Source organism: Salvelinus alpinus, chromosome 24, assembly GCF_045679555.1.
Source record: "Salvelinus alpinus chromosome 24, SLU_Salpinus.1, whole genome shotgun sequence".
NCBI lineage: Eukaryota > Metazoa > Chordata > Actinopteri > Salmoniformes > Salmonidae > Salvelinus > Salvelinus alpinus.
Genome location: NC_092109.1, coordinates 39,046,526 through 39,069,783, shown reverse-complemented (window position 1 = coordinate 39,069,783; position 23,258 = coordinate 39,046,526). Strand labels below are relative to the sequence as shown.

General features: G+C 44.5%; 1 protein-coding gene across 1 annotated transcript in view; it reads left to right on the top strand.

Moving 5' to 3' along the window:
* LOC139552808 (relaxin receptor 2-like) overlaps nucleotides 1–23,258 on the top strand; it is a 206,635-nt gene that overhangs the window by 159,106 nt on the left and 24,271 nt on the right. The window contains 6 exon segments of the mRNA XM_071364858.1: nucleotides 12,119–12,264; nucleotides 13,203–13,298; nucleotides 15,901–16,069; nucleotides 16,419–16,505; nucleotides 19,690–19,821; nucleotides 21,769–21,866. Coding sequence (XP_071220959.1) covers nucleotides 12,119–12,264; nucleotides 13,203–13,298; nucleotides 15,901–16,069; nucleotides 16,419–16,505; nucleotides 19,690–19,821; nucleotides 21,769–21,866 — 728 coding nt within the window.

Genomic DNA, 23,258 nt, shown 5'->3' with positions numbered 1-23,258 from the left:
ATCAGAATGTTGATCAAAGTGTCCTTTGTCAAGATGAGTCGTTGGTTCCGTTCAGAATTGTTCCTTTCCCACTCCATTTAGCACAGGTACTGGTCGAGTGGCACGGATCTCTCAAACGTAAATAAAATCAGACAACGGAACACCACAAAACTCCCGAAAAAATTCAAATAATCTGATTAAACTATATTGAAAAAACATACATTACGATGATCTGGTCACATGTATCAAACAAACTTCGAGACGGAGATAGTTTTCATCCATAATGGCCGCACAACAGAAGACAATCGCAGCTACAAGTCGCACGATTTAGAGAACCGGAAGTTGTCGGTCACGCCAAAGAATTAGCTCTCATTTCACGTCAGTCCCAGATAAACAAGATATTTTTCCTCTGACGTCCTCTTGACACCCAGAGGAAGGCCAATGAGGTGTGTTTCGGGTCATAGGGGGCACGACCATATATAGGCAGAGCGTTGAAGCTGGCATACACATCTTGCTTTTTTCTTCTTGGTCATGGAAAGTGCTGTCAAATGACTTCTGTATCACTCAGAGACAAAATTGAAACGGTTTTAGAAACTAGAGATTGTTTTCTTTCCAATGGTATTATTTATATGCATATAGTAAGAGCAATAATTGAATAAGAGGCTGTTTAATCTGTAGAGCAAATTATGCTAATGGGAAAATAGCACCCCCTGTATTCTCAAGAAGTTAACTTCTTGCAACTATAGGGGGTGCTGTTCCGCATTAGCATATTTGGGTCTCCAAATTAAACTGCCTCGTGCTAAATTCTTGATCGTACAATATGCATATTATTGTTATTATTGGATAGAAAACACCTTCTAGTTTCTATAGAAGTTGGAATTTTGTCTCTGAGTGGTACAGAACAATATCTACAGCACTTTTCATGACAGGGGTCAGATTTCAGAAATTTTTACCCCTGATCTGGAGTCTGTTTTTAAGGCGACAGTGAATGCTATGAAGAAACCGACACTGCCTACGTCTTCCTCTGGGTGTCTGTACGTCATCACGTTTTGAATGGAGTCTATTGCACAATCCCAGCCATTATAAAACCACAAAATGTATAGGGACCGCCCTTTCTCGTCGCGCGCCTGAAGCGTGAAGGACATTGGACTTGCCTCATTCCAAATCCTTGTCTAACCAGCAATATTTCTCCGGTCATGTTTTCAGTCGTTATAGTTGTTAAAAACATCATAATGTAGTTAATTTGAACCGTTTTATAGCAATTTATATCCGTTTAGTGCGATTTTGAGGAATTTCTTTGTTGTGCACTCTGAAACTTTGGACACGTTTTGGGGTCCCGTTCGATCGTTAGTGGATATTTCGAAGGACAGAGGACATCTATCGACCAAAATACGTTTATAACATAGAAAGGATACATTGCCCAAGAATATGATGGAAGAACAGCTCAAAGTAAGCAATATTTAATATGATAAATCGTTGTTCTGTCGAAATATTTTAAACGCATATTTCGCCATTTTGTTTGGTATAGCTTCACTTGGCGAACCCTGTATTGAAAAGTAAGGATAATTTTAAAAATGTAAATCAGCGGTTGCATTAAGAACTAATTTGTCTTTCGATTCCTGTCAACCCTGTATTTTTTAGTCAAGTATATGATTAGCTTTCGATTAAACTAGATCACTCTGAAAGCTGACGTTCCTCATTTTGAGGCTTGAGTTGTGACTATTTCCATTGTATAACCACGGTTTTGTATGGCTAAATATGCACCTTTTCGAACAAACTGTATATGTATGTTGTAAAATGATGTTACAGGAGTGTCATCGGAAGAATTCTGAGAAGGTTAGTGAAAAAATTAATATATTTTGGCGGTGATTACGTTATAGCGCTCTTTGGCTGGAATCGATGCTCTGGTAACGTTTGCACATGTGGTATGCTAACTTATCGATTTATTGTGTTTTCGCTGAAAAACGCTTAGAAAATCTGAAATATGGTCTGAAATCACAAGAACTGGGTCTTTCCATTGCTATGCTTTGTCTATTTTTATGAAATGTTTTATGATGAGTAAATTGGTCATACACGTTGCTCTATCTAGTAATTCTAGTCGATTTGTGATGGTCGGTGCAATTGTAAACTGTGATTTCTACCTGAAATATGCACTTTTTTCTAACAAAAACTATCCTATACCATGAATATGTTATCAGACTGTCATCTGATGGTTTTTTTTATAGGTTATTGGCTATCAATATCTTAGTTGAGCCGAATTGGTGATAGCACCTGAAGGAGTAAGAAACTGATGGAGTTAGAATAGTGGTGTATTTTGCTAACGTGTTTAGCTAATAGATTTACATATTTTGTCTTCCCTGTAAAACATTTTAAAAATCTGAAATGGTGGCTTTATTCACAAGATCTGTATCTTTCATCTGGTGTCTTGGACTTGTGATTTAATGATATTTAGATGCTACTATCTACTTGTGAAGCTATGCTAGCTATGCTAATCAGTGTGTGGGGGGGGTGGGGGGTGATCCCGGACCCGGGGTAGAGGCTCGTGAAAGGTTAATGGGGAAATGGACCTGGGAGGAAATTCTGGATGGAGCAGGACCCTGGACACAGCCGGGGGAGTATCGCCTTTCTGAAGAGGAGATAGAGGCAGCGAAAGTGGAACGGAGATACTACGAGGAAAAATACCGGAGAATAGAGGAACGGCAACGATATGTAGGTACACGGCTAGCACGGAAGCCCGAGAGGCAGTCCCACAAATTTTTTTGGGGGGGGCACACGAGGAGATTGGCTGAGTCAGGTAGGAGACCTGAGCCAACTCCTTGTGCTTACCGTGGGGAGCGTGTAACTGGTCAGGCACCGTGTTATGCAGAGATGCGCACGATGTCTCCAGTTCGCATTCTTAGCCTGGTGCGCTCTATTCCAGCTCCTCACGTTTGCCGGGCTAGAATGGTCATCCAGCCAGGACATATTGAGCCAGCTCTGATTTCTGGATCTCCAATGCGTCTCCATGGTCCAGTGTATCCTGTTCCTCCTCCCCGCACTCTCCCTGAGGTGCGTGTCCCCAGCCCGGTACCACCAGTTCCGGCACCACGCACCAGGCCTCCAGTGCGCCTCCAGGGTCCAGTACGCCCTGTTCCTGCTCCTCGCACTCGCCCTGAGGTGCGAGTCCCCAGCCCGGTACTACCAATTCCGGCACCACGCACCAGGCCTCCAGTGCGCCTCCAGGGTCCAGTACGCCCTGTTCGTGCTCCTCGCACTCGCCCTGAGGTGCGTGTCCTCAGCCCGGTACCACCAGTTCCGGCACCACGCACCAGGCCTAAGGTGCGCCTCGGCAGTCCAGAGCGTCCGGCGACAGTACCCAGTCCAGAGCGTCCGGCGACAGTACCCAGTCCAGAGCGTCCGGCGACAGTACCCAGTCCAGAGCGTCCGGCGACAGTTCACAGACCGGAACCTCCAACGACGGGCCACAGACCGGAACCTCCAACGACGGGCCACAGAACGGAACCTCCAACGACGGGCCACCGTCCTGAACCTCCAACGACGGGCCACAGTCCGGAACCTCCAACGACGGACCACAGTCCGGAACCTCCAACGACAATCTCCAGTCCGGAGCCTCCAGCGACGATCCATGGGTCAGTGCTACAAGAGCGGACTCAGTGTAAAGAAGGGGGGCGGCGTCCAGAAACAGAGCCGCCACCGAGGGTAGATGCCCACCCGGAGCCTCCCCTATAAGTTCAGGTTTGCGGGCGGGAGTCCGCACCTTTGGGGGGGAGGGGGGGGGGGGGGGGGGTACTGTCATGCCCTGATCTTAGTATTCTGTGTTTTCTGTATTATTTTGGTCAGGTCAGGGTGTGACGAGGGTGGGTATGATTGTTTTGTATTGTCTAGGGGTTTTGTATGTCTAGGTGTCTGTGTGTAATCTAGGCATATGTAGGTCTATGGTGGCCTGAATTGGTTCCCAATCAGAGGCAGCTGTTTATCGTTGTCTCTGATTGGGGATCCTATTTAGGTTGCCATTTTCCAGTTTGGTTGGTGGGTTATTGTCTATGTGTAGTTGCATGTCAGTGTTTTTTTAGCTTCACGTTCGTTTTGTTAGTTTGTTAGCTTGTCTAGTGTTCGTGTCCATTCGTCTTATTAAAGAGAATGTATACATATCACGCTGTGCCTTGGTCTCCTCCTTACGGCGAACGTGACAGGCTGGTTCTAATTGTTTTGCTGTCCTGGGGTTCTGTGGGGTCTGTTTGTGTTTGTGAACAGAGCCCCAGGACCAGCTGGCTGAGGGGGACTCTTCTACAGTTTCACCTCTCTGTAGGCCATGGCTTTGTTATGGAATGTATGAGAATCGCTTCCTTTTAGGTAGTTCTGCTCTGCATGCATTATTTGGTGGATATTGTTGTACACAGAATATGTTTTTACTAAATTCTGCATGGAGTTTCAATTTGGTGTTTGTCCCATTTTGGTTGGTGAGCGGACCCCAGACCTCACAACCATAAAGGGAAAGGGTTCTATAACTGATTAAAGTATTTTTAGCCAGATTGTCACGATCGTGTTGATGTGAAAGAGAGGACCAAGGCGCAACATGACTTGAATACATCTTCTTTAATTATAACGACGAAGATGAACACGTAACACTTAACACACTAACCAAACAACAAACGATCGTGAAACCTAAAACGCAAGTGCACACACAAACTACTTACGTCGACATATACATATACAATGACCCACAAACAGCTAAAGCCTATGGCAGCCTTAAATATGGTTCCAAATTAGAGACAACAGAAACCAGCTGTCTCTAATTGAGAACCCATTCAGGCCACCATAGACTTTCCTAGAAAACTACACACACCCATAGACACAGCTAGATACATACACTCAACACAAACCCATACACTACAACCAACACCCCGCTCTACCATATAATACCCCAAAATACACACATAACCCATGTCACACCCTGACCTAACTAAAATAATAAATAAAACAAATAATACTAAGGCCAGGGCGTGACATAACCCCCCCCTTAAGGTGCGAACTCCGGGCGCACCAGCACATAGTCTAGGGGAGGGTCTGGGTGGGCTTCCTTCCACGGCGGCGGCTCCGGCACTGGTCGTGGTCCCCACCCCACCATAGTCACTACCCGTTTACTTAACCCCACTGGAATAAGGGGCAGTACCGGACTAAGAGGCAGCACCGGGATAAGGGGCAGCACCGGGCTGAGGGACTCTGGCAGGTCCTGGCTGAGGGACTCTGGCAGGTCCTGGCTGAGGGACTCTGGCAGGTCCTGGCTGAGGGACTCTGGCAGGTCCTGGCTGAGGGACTCTGGCAGGTCCTGGCTGAGGGACTCTGGCAGGTCCTGGCTGAGGGACTCTGGCAGGTCCTGGCTGGACGGCTCTGGCAGGTCCTGGCTGGATGGCTCTGGCAGGTCCTGGCTGGACGGCTCTGGCAGGTCCTGGCTGGACGGCTCTGGCAGGTCCTGGCTGGACGGCTCTGGCTGGTCCTGGCTGGACGGCTCTGGCTGATCCGGTCTGGCGGAAGGCTCTGGCTGATCCGGTCTGGCGGAAGGCTCTGGCTGATCCGGTCTGGCGGAAGGCTCTGGCTGATCCGGTCTGGCGGAAGGCTCTGGCTGATCCGGTCTGGCGGAAGGCTCTGGCTGACCCGGTCTGGCGGAAGGCTCTGGCTGATCCGGTCTGGCGGAAGGCTCTGGCTGATCCGGTCTGGCGGAAGGCTCTGGCTGATCCGGTCTGGCGGAAGGCTCTGTAGGCTCTTGGCAGACGGGCGGCTTTGCAGGCTCATGGCAGACGGGCGGCTTTGCAGGCTCATGGCAGACGGGCAGTTCAGGCGCCGTTGGGCAGACGGGCAGTTCAGGCGCCGCTGGGCAGACGGGCAGTTCAGGCGCCGCTGGGCAGACGGGCAGTTCAGGCGCCGCTGGGCAGACGGGCAGTTCAGGCGCCGCTGGGCAGACGGGCAGTTCAGGCGCCGCTGGGCAGACGGGCTCAGACGGCGCTGGGCAGACGGGCTCAGACGGCGCTGGGCAGACAGATGGCTCCGACGGCGCTGGGCAGACAGATGGCTCAGACGGCGCTGGGCAGACAGGCAGTGCAGACGGCGCTGGGCAGACGGCCGACTCTGCCCTGCTGAGGCGCACAGTAGGCCTGGTGCGTGGTATAGGCACTGGCTGCGCTGGAGAGGAGGAAAGCTCTGACAGCGCTGGACAGGTGGGAGCAGCTGGAGAGAGAACCCGGAGAGACAGCCTGGTGCGGGGGGCTGCCACCGGTGGACTGGTACTTGGAGGTGGCACCGGGTATACCGGACCGTGAAGGAGGACACGTGCTCTTGAGCACCGAGCCTGCCCAACCTTACCAGGTTGAATGGTGCCCGTAGCCCTGCCAGTGCGGCGAGGTGGAATAGCCCGCACTGGGCTATGCTGGCGAACCGGGGACACCATTCGTAAGGCTGGTGCCATGTATGCCGGCCCGAGGAGACGTACTGGAGACCAGATACGTTGGGCCGGCTTCATGACATCTGGCTCGATGCCCAACCTAGCCCTCCCAGTGCGGCAAGGTGGAATAGCCCGCACTGGGCTAAGCACGCGTACTGGGGACACCGTGCGCTTTACCGCATAACACGGTGTCTGACCAGTACGACGCTCTCTCACTCCACGGTAAGCACGGGGAGTTGGCTCAGGTATCCTACCCGGCTTTGCCACACTCCTCGTGTGCCTCCCCCCAAGAAATTTTTGGGTCTGACTCTCGGGCTCCCAACCGCGTCGCCGCGCTGCCTCCTCATACCAGCGCCTCTCTGCCTTCGCTGCCTCCAGCTCCGCCTTGGGACGGCGATATTCCCCTAGCTGAGCCCAGGGTCCTTTACCGTCCAGGATCTCCTCCCAAGTCCATTTCTCCTTGCGCTGCTCCTGTTGCCGCTGGTCATGTTGCTTGGTCGTAGATTGGTGGGTCATTCTGTCACGATCGTGTTGACGTGAAAGAGAGGACCAAGGCGCAACATGACTTGAATACATCTTCTTTAATTATAACGACGAAGACGAAGATGAACACGTAACACTTAACACACTAACCAAACAACAAACGATCGTGAAACCTAAACCGCAAGTGCACACACAAACTACTTACGTCGACATATACATATACAATGACCCACAAACAGCTAAAGCCTATGGCAGCCTTAAATATGGTTCCCAATTAGAGACAACAGAAACCAGCTGTCTCTAATTGAGAACCCATTCAGGCCACCATAGACTTTCCTAGAAAACTACACACACCCATAGACACAGCTAGATACATACACTCAACACAAACCCATACACTACAACCAACACCCCGCTCTACCATATAATACCCCAAAATACACACATAACCCATGTCACACCCTGACCTAACTAAAATAATAAATAAAACAAATAATACTAAGGCCAGGGCGTGACACAGATCCTAATTGGGATGTTGAATTTTATGTTCCTTTTGATTGTGTAGAAGGCCCTTCTTGCCTTGTCTCTCAGATCATTTAAAGCTTTGTGGAATGTACCTGTGGTGCTGATGTGCTCTAAGGCAACGGTGTCTAGATGGAATTTGTAGTTGTGGTTCCGGCAGCTGGAACACCATTATTTTTGTATGACTGAGATTCACTGTCAATGCCCAGGTCTGACAGAATATGTGCAGACGATCTAGGTGCTGTAGGCCCTCCTTAGTTGGCGTCAGAAGCACCAGATCATCAGCAAACAGACATTTGACTTCAGACTTCAAAAAATATATATAAATAAACAAAAGCTTAAAAGCATACTGACAAAGTACTCATCATCACTCACCGCTTGGAGTGCTGCAGACTGTTCTAGTGCCCTTGCCAATTCATTGACATACAGTGCATTCAGAAAGTAGTCAGACTACTTCACTTTTTCCACATTTTGTTACATTACAGGCTTATTCTAAAATGGATTAAATTGTTATTTTCCTCGTCAATCTACACACAATACCCCAAAATGACAAAGCAAAAATGTGTGGCTATTTTATTAAAAATTAAAAACAGAAATACCTTATTTACATAAGTATTCAGACCCTTTGCTATAAGACTTGAAATTAAGCTCAGGTGCATCCTGTTTCCATTGATCATCCTTGACATGTTTCTACAACTTGATTGGAGTCCACCTTGTTGTAAATTCAATTGATTGGACATGATTTGGAAAAGCACACACCTGTCTATGTAAGGTCCCACAGTTGACAGTGCATGTCAGAGCAAAAACCAAGTCATGAGGTCGAAGGAATTGTCCGTAGACCTCCGAGACAAGATTGTGTTGAGGCACAGATCTGGGGAAGAGTACCAAAACATTTCTGCAGCATTGAAGGTCCCCAAGAACACAGTGGCCTCATTCTTAAATGGAAGAAGTTTGGACTCTTCCTGGAGCTGGCCACCCGGCCAAAATGAGCAATCGGGGGAGAAGGGCCTTGGTCAGGGAGGTCACTCTGACAGAGCTCCAGAGCTCCTCTGTGTAGTTGGCAAATCAACAAACCACCAATCAGGCCTTTATTGTAGAGGGGCCAGATTGAAGCCACTCCTCAGTAAAAGGCACATGACAGCCCGCTTGGAGTTTGCCAAAAGGCACCTAATGGACTCTGACTATGAGAAATAAGATTCTCTGGTCTGATGAAACCAAGCTTGAACACTTAGGCCTGAATCCTAAGTGTCACGTCTGGAGAAAACCTGGCACCATCCCTACAGTAAAGCGGTGGGTGGAAGCATCATGCTATAGGGATGTGTTTCAGCCTCGGGGACTGGGAGACTTGTCAGGATCGAGGCAAAGATGAACAGAGCAAAGTACAGAGATCCTTGATGAAAACCTGCTCCAGACTGCTCAGGACCTCAGAATGGGGCAAATGTTCACCTTCCAATAGGACAACGACCCTACGCACACAGCCAAGACAAGGAGGAGTAGCTTCGGGACAAGTCTCTGAATGTCCTTGAGTGGCCCAGCCAGAGCCCGGACTTGAACCTGATCGAACATCCCTGGAGAGAACTGAAAATAGCTGTGCAGCGACTCTCCCCATCCAACCTGACAGATCTTGAGAGGATATGCAGAGAATGGGAGAAACTCCCCAAATACAAGTGTGCCAAGCTTGTAGCGTTATTATTTATAAATTTGCACTATTTTCAAAAAATCTGTTTTGGCTTTGTAATTTTGGGGGTATTGTGTGTAGATTAATGAGGAAAAATGATTTTATACATTTTGAATAAGGCTGTAAAGTAACAAAATGTGGAAAAAGTCAAGTGGTCCGAATACTTTGGTTGGGAGTCATTGATGGACAGCGATATTTAAACCTTGTTTCTGTTTTTTAAGCAGATTTAAGTCACAACTGAGACTAGACCACTCAACATCAACCTGGTAAGCCATTGTGTTGTGTCTTTGCTTAAAAATGTGTGTAATTGTCCCGCAGAAGAATAAAGAATAAAATAATAAAAATTAAAAACTACAGAGTTAGGACAAATCCAATACAACACAAAGTGAAACCATCTCTATTTTTAAGTATTGTGGTGGCAGCATCATGTTGTATATGCATGTCACCGGCAGAGACTGGGGAGTTTGTCAGGATCAGAAGAAATATGAACTGATTAAAGCCCAGGTAAAAAGTTACGAAAAACCCCACCTCAGTCTTCTGAAAACCTAACCCTTAGCTAAAGTTGTATTTTTCAATGGGACAATTACACAAATGTTAATGCAAAAGATACACCAGATTGTCTTTCCAAGAGTTGTTGATTGTTCCTGAGGGGTCTAGTGTCAGTCCTGACTTAAATTAGCTTGAAAATCAGAGACAAAGTTTGAATATTGCTGTCCATCAATGATTCCCAAACAAATTTAACAAGCTTGAGCAATTTTGATAAAAACAATGGATATATGTTGCCCTAAGTTGGTAGTTAGTAGAATATTATTCCAAATGATTGACAGCTGTAATGGCTGCCAAAGGTGCTTTCACCAAGTATTCATGTGAAAAAGAGGTGTGATGTCATCCGTAATCAAGACATCTTTGTTTTTTTGTTGTTGTTTTTTCTTAATTTGTAAAATCTATAATCTATAACTTTCTTTCACTTTGAAAATGTGGAGAAGGTTGTGTAGATCTGTAGGTAAAATTACATTTTAAGGCAGCAAAATGTGAAAAATGTTCAAGGGGTTGTAGACTTTCTGTAGGCACAGTATGTTGAAGAGGGTGGGGCTCAAGCTGCATCCCTGTCTCAACCCATGACCCTGAGGAAAGAAATCTGTGTGTTTTAACAGCACACTTGTTGTTTGTGTACAGGGATTTTATAATGTTGTATGTTTTACCCCAACATCGCTTTCCATCAATTTATATAGTAGACCCTCATGCCAAATTCAGTTCTGCAAAGCAGGAGAAGACTTTACTTTTGTTTTGGTTTGTTTCTTTGTCAATTAGGGTGCACAAAGTAAATTTGTGGTCTTTTGTACGGTAATTCGGTAAAAACCAAATTTGCTCAGGACGTTGTTTTCACTGAGGAAACATAGGAGTTTGCTGTTAATGATAATGCAGAGGATTTTCCCATTGGGGTCGAATTTCTCTCCACTTTTGTGAATTGGGGTGATCAGTCCTTGGTTCCAAATAATGGGGAAGATGCCATAGCTGAGGATGATGTTAAAGTATAGCCAATTTAAATTTGTGGTCTGTATATTTTATCATTTCATTTAGGATACCATCAACACCACATGCCTTTTTGGGTTGGAGGGTTTGTATTTTGTCTTGTAGTTCAATGTAATTGGATAATCCAGTGGGTTCTGGTAGTCTTTAATAGCTGATTCTAAGAGTTTGTATATGTAAATGTTTTTGCTGTTTGTTCTTTGTTCTTTGTTATAGATCCAAAAAGATTGGAGAAGTGGTTTAATCACACATCTCCGTTTTGGATAGATAACTCTTCGTATGGTTGTTTGTTTAGTGTGTTCCAATGTTCCCAGAAGTGGTTAGATTCTATCGATTCTTCAATTACATTGAGCTGATCTCTGACGTGCTGTTCCTTCTTTTTCCGTAGAGTATTTCTGTATTGTTTTAGTGATTCACCATAGTGAAGGTGTAGACTCAGGTTTTCTGGGTCTCTGTTTTTGGTTGGATAGGTTGCTCAATTTCTTTCTTAGGGTTTTGCGTTCTTCCTCAAACCATTTGCCATTGTTGTAATACATTTTTTAGGTTTTCTGCTGGAATTTTTTTGATTTGCTAAGAAAGCTGAGAGGTCAAATATACAGTTTAGGCTTTCTACATGCAAGTTTACACCTTCACTATTGCAGTGAAACCATTATGTCCAGGAAATTGTCTAAAAGGATTGGATTTATTGTTGCCCGATAGTTTCTTAATATTATTCAGTTCCTTTGGCTTTGATGCCTCATGATTGAGTACTGCTTTGTTCAAGTAGACTGTGACTTTGCTGTGATCTGAAAGGGGTGTCAGTGGGCAGACTGTGAATGCCCTGAGAGACTCCGGGTTGAGGTCAGTGATTAAGCAATCTACAGTACTACTGCCAAGGGCCAAGCTGTAGGTGTACCTACCGTAGGAGTCCCTTCAAAGCCTACCATTGACTATGTTCTGACCCTGCATGTGACATAGCTGCAAGAGTTGTGACCCATTTTCTTGTTGGTTGTTTTGTCGTAATTGTGTCCAGGGGGGTATATTTGGGAGGGAATGCTGTCACCTCCAGGTAGGTGCTTGTCCCTCTGTGTGCTGAGAATGTCAGGTTATTGTCCAGTTCTGGCATTTAGGTCACCATTGTTAGGTTCTAATTCTCAGAGTAAAGAAAGCTTAACCAAGTTTATTCTGTCAAGTTTAACCCAGAATCCAACACCATATACTAGTACATGTCCCTGGGCATAGACATCATTGACCTCACCCTTTAGGATGGAGAATCTTTTTTCATTAAAGTATGGGGATTCTAGTGGGGGGGATATAGGTAGCAAAAAGGAGGACATTTTTCTCTGTTAAGATTATTTCCTTTTTAATTTCTAGCTCTCTTTCTCACCGTCTCTCTCGCAACACAAGACAAACTACCCAGATACAATCTTGAACTCTTTGAACCTATCGCAAATGTATACAGTCAGTGAGAATGTATTAGAGTTCTCTCTCTCTCTCGCTCTCCCCAGGTGCAGACTGTCTGATGGGAGTGTACCTGTTCTTTGTCGGTGTGTTTGACGTGAAGTTCCGAGGGGAGTACAATCGTAACGCTCTCCTGTGGATGGAGAGTGTGGAATGTCGAACCATCGGATTCCTGGCTATGCTCTCCTCAGAGGTGAATTAACACGCGCGTACACAGACACACCTGTGGATGGAGAGAAAGTCCTCAGAGGTACAATGAGAATAATGAGTATAGTTATTGGTGTCAGTTTACAGACATAAATTAAGATTCCCGGAGTGAATTTTTAATATATTGCTCTGCTCTCATTCTGATTCTTCCAGAACGTCATGTCCTGTCTGCAGGCTAACTCACAATGTCCTGAATATATTTCCTCTCCCAATAAATGTCTGAGGAAGTGTTCCAAATGGTAACCTACCCTCAATGTAGTGCACTACTTTAGGGTGCAATGTGGTGTGCCAGTTGGGACACAGCCCAAATGGCAGCCCAAGCTGTTTCCCCTGAAGAAGTCTGGAGGATCACGATGTTCTAGTCGTCCCAGTCTGTTTGTGCCATCATGCCAAATCATTGTCACTCATTAGGTCCCGGTCTGTTTGGCAGGGCAATTCCATAGTCGGCAAGAAAGTAGAAACAGACTGACAGTCCACTGTTCTACTACAGAGTCCACGGTTCTACTACAGAGTCCACGGTTCTACTACAGAGTCCACGGTTCTACTACAGAGTCCACGGTTCTACTACTACAGAGTCCACGGTTCTACTACAGGAATCAGTTGTCTTGACCTCTTGTAATGCTGTATCTGCAGGTATCAGTTCTGTTTCTGATCTGTTTCTGATCTATCTGACTAGGAAGAGAGAGAGACAGAGAGAGAGAGACACAGAGACAAAGTGTATGTTTGTAACTGTAATGCTGTCTTCCAGGTATCAGTTCTGCTGTTGACCTACCTGACTATCGAGAGACGGAGACAGAGACAAAGTCTATGTTTGTAACTGTAATGCTGTCTTCCAGGTATCAGTTCTGCTGTTGACCTACCTGACTATCGAGAGACGGAGACAGAGACAAAGTCTATGTTTGTAACTGTAATGCTGTCTTCCAGGTATCGGTTCTGCTGTTGACCTACCTGACCCTGGAGAAGTTCCTGGTCATAGTGTTTCCCTTCAGCCACCTGAGACCTGGTAAACTACAGACTGTGGTGAGTCACACTATGCCTTCTTATGACACTACTTGTGCCCTTTAACAGGACAAACTACTTAATCTGTTATATCAGGTTATATATCTGATTACCAGGTAAACTACAGACTGAGTCTGTCAGCTGTTGACTTTATACACAAGCACTGCTGCACCATCTGTGGCAATTACGTTGATCTATCTGTGACTCGTTTCAGGAAACTAGGCATATGTCGAGTGTCACTACTTCACAAGAGATGTAATTTCAACGTAAACATTCATTTTTTATCAAAATTCGTTTTTTGTTGTTGGCAGAAATGCTTTCTGGAACATGTAAACTTTCATGCACCTTAATAAGAAACATGTATGCCATCTGGAAATACGAATACAATTGTTAAATTACTAGCCTAGTTGGTTTAGCCATGGAAGAAGCCAGAAACCTTCCCGCTAGCCATGATTGGCTGAGATAATGGATGGGCTGGACATGCCGAGAGATGAGTTCGGATTGGTCTACCATGTAGGGCTCAGTATGTGTAGGTAATCCTTTCTAACAAAGTTTTTTTTTGAAAGATATCACGAAGAACTGCAAAAGTGTTGCTAATGCTTTCTACTTAATGGAGTTTTGAAATCAGTGGAATGCCCGGTGGAAGCAGAGTATGATGGCTAAGGAGAGAAATTCTGCCATTTGATTGCAAATATGCAGAGGGAGGTGAAAAGAGAACACACAGAAGGCTGTTGTATAAAACACCTGTCTCTGGATTACATCTTCAAACTAAGGGCAACCATGGCATCCGTGACAGAGGGAGAAGCGTTCATACATGTATAAGGGTAAGAGAGTCTAGCTAGCTACATTTTCAGATATTATAAGTTTCTAATTTTGACAGAAAGTAATTTTCATTGCAAGTTAATGCATACTGTTAGCTAGCTAGCTGGCTCGCTTACTAACGTTACGTGTATGATCTGTGTAGGAATATTATTTGTATCTCAGAGCCATTTGCATTGCTAGTTTATGGACTTATGTTAGCTAGCTAGCTAACAGTGAACCTAGTTGGTTAGCTTTATCTACCTGCAGGGTAATAACATGAGTTGGGATTATGGTTCATTGTTTAACTAGCTAGCTACATATCTAAACAAAAGACTCCATCATGCAAGTAACCATTTCACTGTACCCTTTACACTTTCTGTATCCTGTGCATGTGACAAATAAACTTTCATTTCATTTGATATAGTGTGTGTTTACCAGAGACGGTAATGTGAAGAACAACATGACCTGCACCAAAGTGAAATTAGGATATGAGACAGTGTCCAAGTTTTAAAATTCTCCAGTGGAATGCCCTGCTTTTATTTTGTCACACTCACATCCTATTTTCTGTAATTAGGTCGCCATTAACTTGTAAATAATGATCTTGTTGTGAGTTTATTTTCCTGTAATAATGAATCAACTTTGCTAAAGTTAAGATGCTGTCAGCTATATGATACAGTCATTATTTGAATTGCCTAGCCAGCTAACTTAAAGTTAGCTAACTAACTAGCTAACAAGCTAGAAACAAACCAAACCATTGTTTAGAAAGTTGCTATTAGTTGCCTGTTTTACTAGATTGACATATACTAACATCATTTTGAAATAGATGGACTTATTGGTGTTAAAATTGACATTTACTGAATTCATTTTGAAATAGATGGACTTATTGGTGTCAACATTGACATTTACTGAATTCATTTTGAAATAGATGGACTTATTGGTGTTAAAATACACCAGTTATGATATTTTGGACCACCAGGCTGCTGATGTCATGCAGCCTGTCATTTTTGTGTTTATGCTTTTTCATAACGACAATGACAAGTTTGATGTCAGACGTCAATAGAATGTTCAGGATGTCACTACGACAACTGTCTACAGACATGTCGATAGACGTAGTATAAACCAGCATTTAGTCATGAAATCTTTGGTTGTTCAGTACACTACTGTACTCCCTCTGTTTAGCACATGGCCTCACATGTGAATCCTTAAAGAGAAGGGTGGGGCTAAGGCTTAAGAGGGTGTGAATGATGTTAAATGGGTGTAGGCAAAGAAGAGCTTTCCAGTATCACATTCAAGGGCCATTTTCTCAAAAGTGGGGTTACAAAGTTATCAAATTTTCAAAGCAGAATTTCTTTCCCATTGTTCCTCAACTGTAGTGTGTGATATAGCATTTTCTAGCTCTGAGTCTCTACTTTTATCCAAAGTAAAAAACACATTTTCAATTTAACTAGGCAAGTCAGTTAAGAATGTCTTATTTACAAAGACAACCCACTGGGAACAGTGGGTTAACTGCCTTGTTCAGAACAACGTTGTCAGCTCGGGGATTCAATCCAGCAACCTTTCAGTTACTGGCCCAACTCTCTAACCACTAGGCTACCTGCCTCTCCCGGTTTGAGCCAGTCAGTCACATTTTGTCCCTTCAATTCCAACTCTGGACCTCAAAGGCTTCTTTTCATTCTTTCCCTTTAATCAGGCACTGATTTAGACCTGGGACACTTTATCAGGTAGAACAGAAAACCACCAGTAGTCTGGACCTCCAGGGTAAGATGTGAATACTGTGCTATAGGGCCTATAGACAGTATGTTGTACCATATCTCCCCACTAGGTGGTGCTAGTGTCTATCTGGGTGCTGGGGTTCATCATCGCTGTGGTTCCCTTGCTGAACGACGATCTGTTTGGAAACTACTATGGTCGCAACGGGGTCTGCTTCCCCCTACACTCTGACAGACAGGAGAAACCCACTGCAAAAGGATACTCTATCGGAATATTCCTTGGTACGGTGTGTGTGTGTGTGTGTGTGTGTGTGTGTGTGTGTGTGTGTGTGTGTGTGTGTGTGTGTGTGTGTGTGCCTGCCAGCCTGCATGTATTTCTCTCATGCACATGTGTATCTCTCTATCTCTCTCTCTCTCTCTCTCTCCTTCTCCCTCGCTCTCTCTAAATTGTGCAATTAAAAGGTTTCTAAATATCTAAAATCTCTCTCTAAGGGTCTGAACCTGTTAGCCTTCCTGGTGATAGTGTTCTCCTATAACGAGTGTGTGTGTGTGTGTTAATTCTGCACTGGGTCTCCCCCTGTGTATGCATGTGTTTATTCTGCACTGTGTGTGTGTGTGTGTGTCTCCATAGGTCTGAACCTGGTAGCCTTCCTGGTGATAGTGTTCTCCTACTCCTCCATGTTCTACTCCATCTATAAGACTGGAATCAATGCTACAGGTACAGTCCCTTCAGAAAGTATTCATACCTCTGGAGTTGTTCCACATGTTGTGTTACAGCCTGAATTCAAAATGGATTCTATATATGTTTTTCTCACCCATCTACACACAATATCCCATAATGACATCACAATACCCCATAATGATATCACAATATCCCATAATGACATCACAATACCCCATAATGATATCACAATATCCCATAATGAGAAAGTGAAAATGTGTTTTTAGGGCATTTTTGCACATTTATTAAAAATGAAATACAGAAATATCTCATTTACATAATTATTCACACTCCTGAGAGTGTTAGATTCACCTTTGTCAGTGATTACAGCTGTGAGTCTTTCTGGGTAAGTCTCTAAGAGCTTTGCACACCTGGATTATACAATATTTGCACATTATTATACAAAAAATATTCAAGCTCAATCAAGTTGGTTGTTAACCATTGCTAGACAACCATTTCCAAGTCTTGACATATATTTTCAAGCCGATTGAAGTCAAAACTGTAACTAGGCCACTCAGGAACATCATTTTTTTGTATGTTTTTACATTTTTTAAATACAAAACAAACACATACAAACACGTCACCCTGCCTTGACCCACCAGCTCACACCCCTTTCTCCAGCGCTGCATCACACTCCGCCACATGAACTCAAACTGCACCAGTTTGTTTCTCTCCCGTGCCCACGCATTTTCAACATTTAGAGCAATCAATGTGTACACTCATTGGCCAGTTGACACCAGGCAGGATGGGGCCATGGACTCATGCCAGTGGAGGATGCTGAGGGGAACTGCTCATAGTAATGGCCGGTACGGAGCATATGGAATGGCAATAAACACCCAGAAACCGTGTGTTTGATCTATTTGATTCCATTCCACTGATTCCGCTCCAGTCATTACCACAAGCCCATTCTCCCCAATTAAGGTGCCACCAACCTCTGACTCGTGCTGATTACGCCAAATCCTGAACCTGTCATCAGCATGACGCAATAGGAACCAGGATTCGTCGGACCAGGTGATGTTTTTCTACTGGAGCCACTTCTTGTTTTTAGCTGATAGGAGTGGAGTCCAGTGTGGTCATCTGCTGCAATAGCCCATCCGTGACAAGGACCAAGGAGTTGAGCGTACCGAGATTCTGCACCACTTTTGTACTGCGCCGTTATCTGCCTGTTTGTGGCCTGCCTGTTCTTGTCGATTCTTGCCATTGTCCTTCCACCTCTCATCAACTAGCAGTTTTCGTCCCCAGGACTGCCGCTGACTGAATGTGTTTTTGTTTGTAGCACCATTCTCGGTAAACCCTTGACACTGTCGTGCGTGAAAATCCCAGGAGGATGGCTGTCTCTGAGATACTGGAACCGGCACACCTGGCACCGAAGATCATACCACGCTCAAAGTCACTTAGGTCACTCGTTTTGCCCATTCTGACGTTCAATATAACAGTAACTGAATGCCTCAATACCTGTGTGCCTGCTTTATCTAGCAAGCCACGGCCACGTGACTCAATGTGTGTAGGAACGAACCTTGTGTTTTAGGTTATTGTCCTGCTGAAAGGTGAATTTGTCCCCCAGTGTCTGTTGGAAAGCAGACTGAACCAGGTTTTCCTGTTGGATTTTGCCTGTGCTTAGCTCTATTCCATTTATTGTTATCCTAAAAAACTCAAGTCCTTGCCGATGACAAGCATACCCATAACATGATGCAGCCACCACCATGCTTGAAAATACTGTATGAAGAGTGGTACTCAGTGATGTGTTGTGTTGGATTTCAACCAAACATAATGCTTTGTATTCTGGACATAAAGTACATTTCTTAGCCAATTTTTTTAGCAGTCTGACTTTTGTGCCTTATTATAAACAGGGTGCATGTTTAGGATTTGTTTTAAATTCTGTACAAGCTTCCTCCTTTGCATTCTGTCATTTAGATTCACACTGTGGAATAACTACAATGTTGTTGATCCATCCTCAGTTTTCTCCTGTCACAGCCACTACACTCTGTAACCTATTTAAAGTCATTGGCCTCATGATAAAATCACTTAGCGGTTTCCTTCCTCTCCGGCAACTCAGTTAGGAAGGACGCCTGTATCTTTGTTGTGACTGGTTGTATTGATTCAGCTTCCAAAGTGTAATTAATAACTTCACCATGCTCAAAGGAATATTCAATGTCTGCTTTTGTGGTTAACTATGTGTTTGAAATTCACTGGTGAAGTAATTCAAAAATCATGTTAAACACTATTGCACACGGAGTGAGTCCATGCAACTTATTATGTGACTTGTTAAGCACATTTTTACTCCTGAACTTAGGCTTGCCACAACAAAGAGGTTGAATACTTATTGACTCAATACATTTCAGCTTTAAATTTTTAAGGAATTTGTAAACATTTCTAAAAGCATAATTCCACTTTGACATTATGGGGCATTGTGTGTAGGCCAGTGACACAAAATCTTAATTTTATCTATTTTAAATTCAAGCTGAACACAAAAAAATGTGGAATAGGTCAAGGGGTGTGAATACTTTCAGGCCCTGTAAAGGAAGACCACAAGTGAACTCTGAACCCTCTTGTAAAAAGTAAACAATCTCTTACTTGAATATTATTTGTAGTTGAAGCTTTGTTGAGGAGCAGGCTACACAGAGATCTGGCTGTAGCTAACAGGCTGTTTTGTTACAGACCTGAAGACCAGGCTACACAGAGACCTGGCTGTAGCTAACAGGCTGTTTTGTTACAGACCTGAGGACCAGGCTACACAGAGACCTGGCTGTAGCTAACAGGCTGTTCTGTTACAGACCTGAAGACCAAGCTACACAGAGATCTGACTGTAGCTAACAGGCTGTTCTGTTACAGAACTGAAGACCAGGCTACACAGAGACCTGACTGTAGCTAACAGGCTGTTCTGTTACAGACCTGAGGACCAGGCTACACAGAGACCTGACTGTAGCTAACAGGCTGTTCTGTTTACAGACCTGAGGACCAGGCTACACAGAGACCTGACTGTAGCTAACAGGCTGTTCTGTTACAGACCTGAAGAGCAGGCTACACAGAGACGTTGCTGTAGCTAACAGGCTGTTCTGTTACAGACCTGAAGAGCAGGCTACACAGAGACGTTGCTGTAGCTAACAGACTGTTCTGTTACAGACCTGAAGAGCAGGCTACACAGAGATGTGGCTGTAGCTAACATGTTGTTCTGTTACAGACCTGAGGAGCAGGCTACACAGAGATGTGGCTGTAGCTAACAGGTTCTTCTTCATCGTCTTCTCTGACGCCCTTTGCTGGATCCCCATCTTCCTGGTCAAGATACTGTCCCTGCTGCAGGTCGAGATACCAGGTAAATACTGTCCCTGCTGCAGGTCGAGATACCAGGTAAATACTGTCCCTGTTGTAGGTTGAGATGCCAGGTAGATACTGTCCCTGTTGCAGGTCGAGATACCAGGTAAATACTGTCCCTGTTGTAGGTCGAGATGCCAGGTAAATACTGTTTCAAGTGAGAATTAGGCAGGTCTGATGCCGAAAAAGAAAGGAAACGATTGCCTACTTCACCCATATTTTATTTTTGTGAAAACAGTAGTGTGTAGTTCCAGTAGTTAGCTACACCGCTACATGGTAAAACAGTAGTGTGTAGTTCCAGTAGTTAGCTACACCGCTACATGGTAAAACAGTAGTGTGTAGTTCCAGTAGTTAGCTACACCGCTACATGGTAAAACAGTAGTGTGTAGTTCCAGTAGTTAGCTACACCGCTACATGGTAAAACAGTAGTGTGTAGTTCCAGTAGTTAGCTACACCGCTACATGGTAAAACAGTAGTGTGTAGTTCCAGTAGTTAGCTACACCGCTACATGGTAAAACAGTAGTGTGTAGTTCCAGTAGTTAGCTACACCGCTACATGGTAAAACAGTAGTGTGTAGTTCCAGTAGTTAGCTACACCGCTACATGGTACAACAGTAGTGTGTAGTTCCAGTAGTTAGCTACACCGCTACATGGTAAAACAGTAGTGTGTAGTTCCAGTAGTTAGCTACACCGCTACATGGTAAAACAGTAGTGTGTAGTTCCAGTAGTTAGCTACACCGCTACATGGTAAAACAGTAGTGTGTAGTTCCAGTAGTTAGCTACACCGCTACATGTTAAAACAGTAGTGTGTAGTGCCAGTAGTTAGCTACACCGCTACATGGTAAAACAGTAGTGTGTAGTTCCAATAGTTAGCTACACCGCTACATGTTAAAACAGTAGTGTGTAGTTCCAGTAGTTAGCTACACGGTAAAACAGTACATTTTACATTTTTAGTCATTTAGCAGACGCTCTTATCCAGAGCGACTTACAGTAGAGTGCATACATTTTATTACATTTTTACATACTGAGACAAGGATATCCCTACCGGCCAAGAGCAGACGCTCTTATCCAGAGCGACTTACAGTAGAGTGCATACATTTTATTATTTTTTATTTTTTTTACATACTGAGACAAGGATATCCCTACCGGCCAAACCCTCCCTAACCCGGACGACGCTATGCCAATTGTGCGTCGCCCCACGGATCTCCCGGTTGCGGCCGGCTGCGACAGAGCCTGGGCGCGAACCCAGCCCAGCCTGGGCGCGAACCCAGAGACTCTGGTGGCGCAGCTAGCACTGCGATGCAGTGCCCTAGACCACTGCGCCACCCGGGACGACGCCAGTAGTGTGTAGTTCCAGTAGTTAGCTACACCGCTACATGTTAAAACAGTAGTGTGTAGTTCCAGTAGTTAGCTACACCGCTACATGTTAAAACAGTAGTGTGTAGTTCCAGTAGTTAGCTACACCGCTACATGGTAAAACAGTAGTGTGTATTTCCAGTAGTTAACTATACCGCTACATGGTAAAACAGTAGTGTGTATTTCCAGTAGTTAACTACACCGCTACATGGTAAAACAGTAGTGTGTATTTCCAGTAGTTAACTATACCGCTACATGGTAAAATAATAGTGTGTAGTTCCAGTAGTTAGCTACACTGTGACATGGTAAAAAAAAAAGCTATTAACTAGTGGAAACACTACCAAGATTTGAATTGAGTTCAACTACACCAAGCTAATGAAAAACAAAGTTAAATTACTAGTTGACCTACATGAAATTCACTACTCCCCAACACTGCAGGTAATACACAAGCACACACACACACACACACACACACACACACACACACACACACACACACACACACACACACACACACACACACACACACACACACAAACACACCCCACCCCACATGCACACACCTCTAACTCCCTCTCTCTCTCCCCCTCCAGGTACCATCTCATCCTGGGTGGTGATCTTTATATTACCCATCAACAGTGCCCTGAACCCCATCCTCTACACCCTGACGACCAGCTTCTTCAGAGAACAGGTAGTGGATGCATATCAAATCAAATCAATTTATATAGCCCTTCTTACATCAGCTGATATATCAAAGTGCTGTACAGAATCCCAGCCTAAAACCCCAAACAGCAAGCAATGCAGGTGTAGAAGCACGGTGGATAGGAAAAACTCCCTAGAAAGGCAAAAACCTAGGAAGAAACCTAGAGAGGAACCAGGCTATGAGCGGTGGCCAGTCCTCTTTTGGCTGTGCCGAGGCTTAGACAGGAGGGGTCAGGAGACACTGTGGCCCCATCCGATGATACCCCCGGACAGGGCCAAACAGGCAGGATATAACCCCACCCACTTTGCCAAAGCACAGCCCCATCACCACTAGAGGGATATCTTCAACCACCAACTTACCATCCTGAGACAAGGCCGAGTATAGCAAACAAAGATCAGATGGCACCAGATGGCACCCTATTTCCTGTATAGTGCACTACTTTTGATCAGGAATAGGAAGCCATTTGGAACGAAGCCTCCAGTTTTTTCTTTCAATTTACCTTCTACCACTGGTAAATATAATTTTTTTTAAATATATATATTTATACATACAGTGCATTCGGAAAGTATTCAGACACCTTGACTTTTTCCACATTTTGTTACGTTACAGCCTTATTCTAAGCTTGATTGAAAAAATTGTTTCTCCCATCAATCTACACCAGGTATTCCCAAACTGGGTGGGGGTACGCGCAATGCCGTCGGGGGTACGCCAAATTAAAAAAATAATTCTTCACATTTTCAAACAGTGCATTTACATTGTCCAATGTATGTATATACATTTGGGTGAGTTTTTTTTCTCTCGCCTGAGTGGCCTCGTTTCACTGCCAAAAATAGTGTTTAGCGAAATAACAACACAATGTCACATACCTAGTCTCATACCTAGCCTAGTCAAATAATTCCAATCACATTAACCGTTACTCTCTCACGGGAAACCTTCACTCTTGCGCAGACATTTAGAAACGAAACATGACAATTTGAAAAGCCACAGGAGCTTTTCGAGCGAGAATAAAGACTACGTTCGAGTAGTAAGACATGTATAAAAGCAACAGATACCATTAATAAGAGGGGCTAGAAGCATCTTATATGGTGAGCTACCTAGTGGCTAGGACAGGCAAGCCCCATGTGAAGAAATGTATTCTTCCTGCTGCTGCTGGACAACGCCTTCATCAAACAACACTGTTTCATGACACATCAGTGACATGGCAGGAGATGGTTTGTTTTTTTCGCATACAAGCCAGTGAATTATATGCGTTACAGCTGGATGAGTCAACAGACGTGGCGGGCCTGGCACAGCTCCTGGTATTTGTCCGTTACGTTTATGGGGGGTCCATTAAGGAAGAAGGATCTTCTGCAAACCACTGGAAACCAGGACAACTTGAGG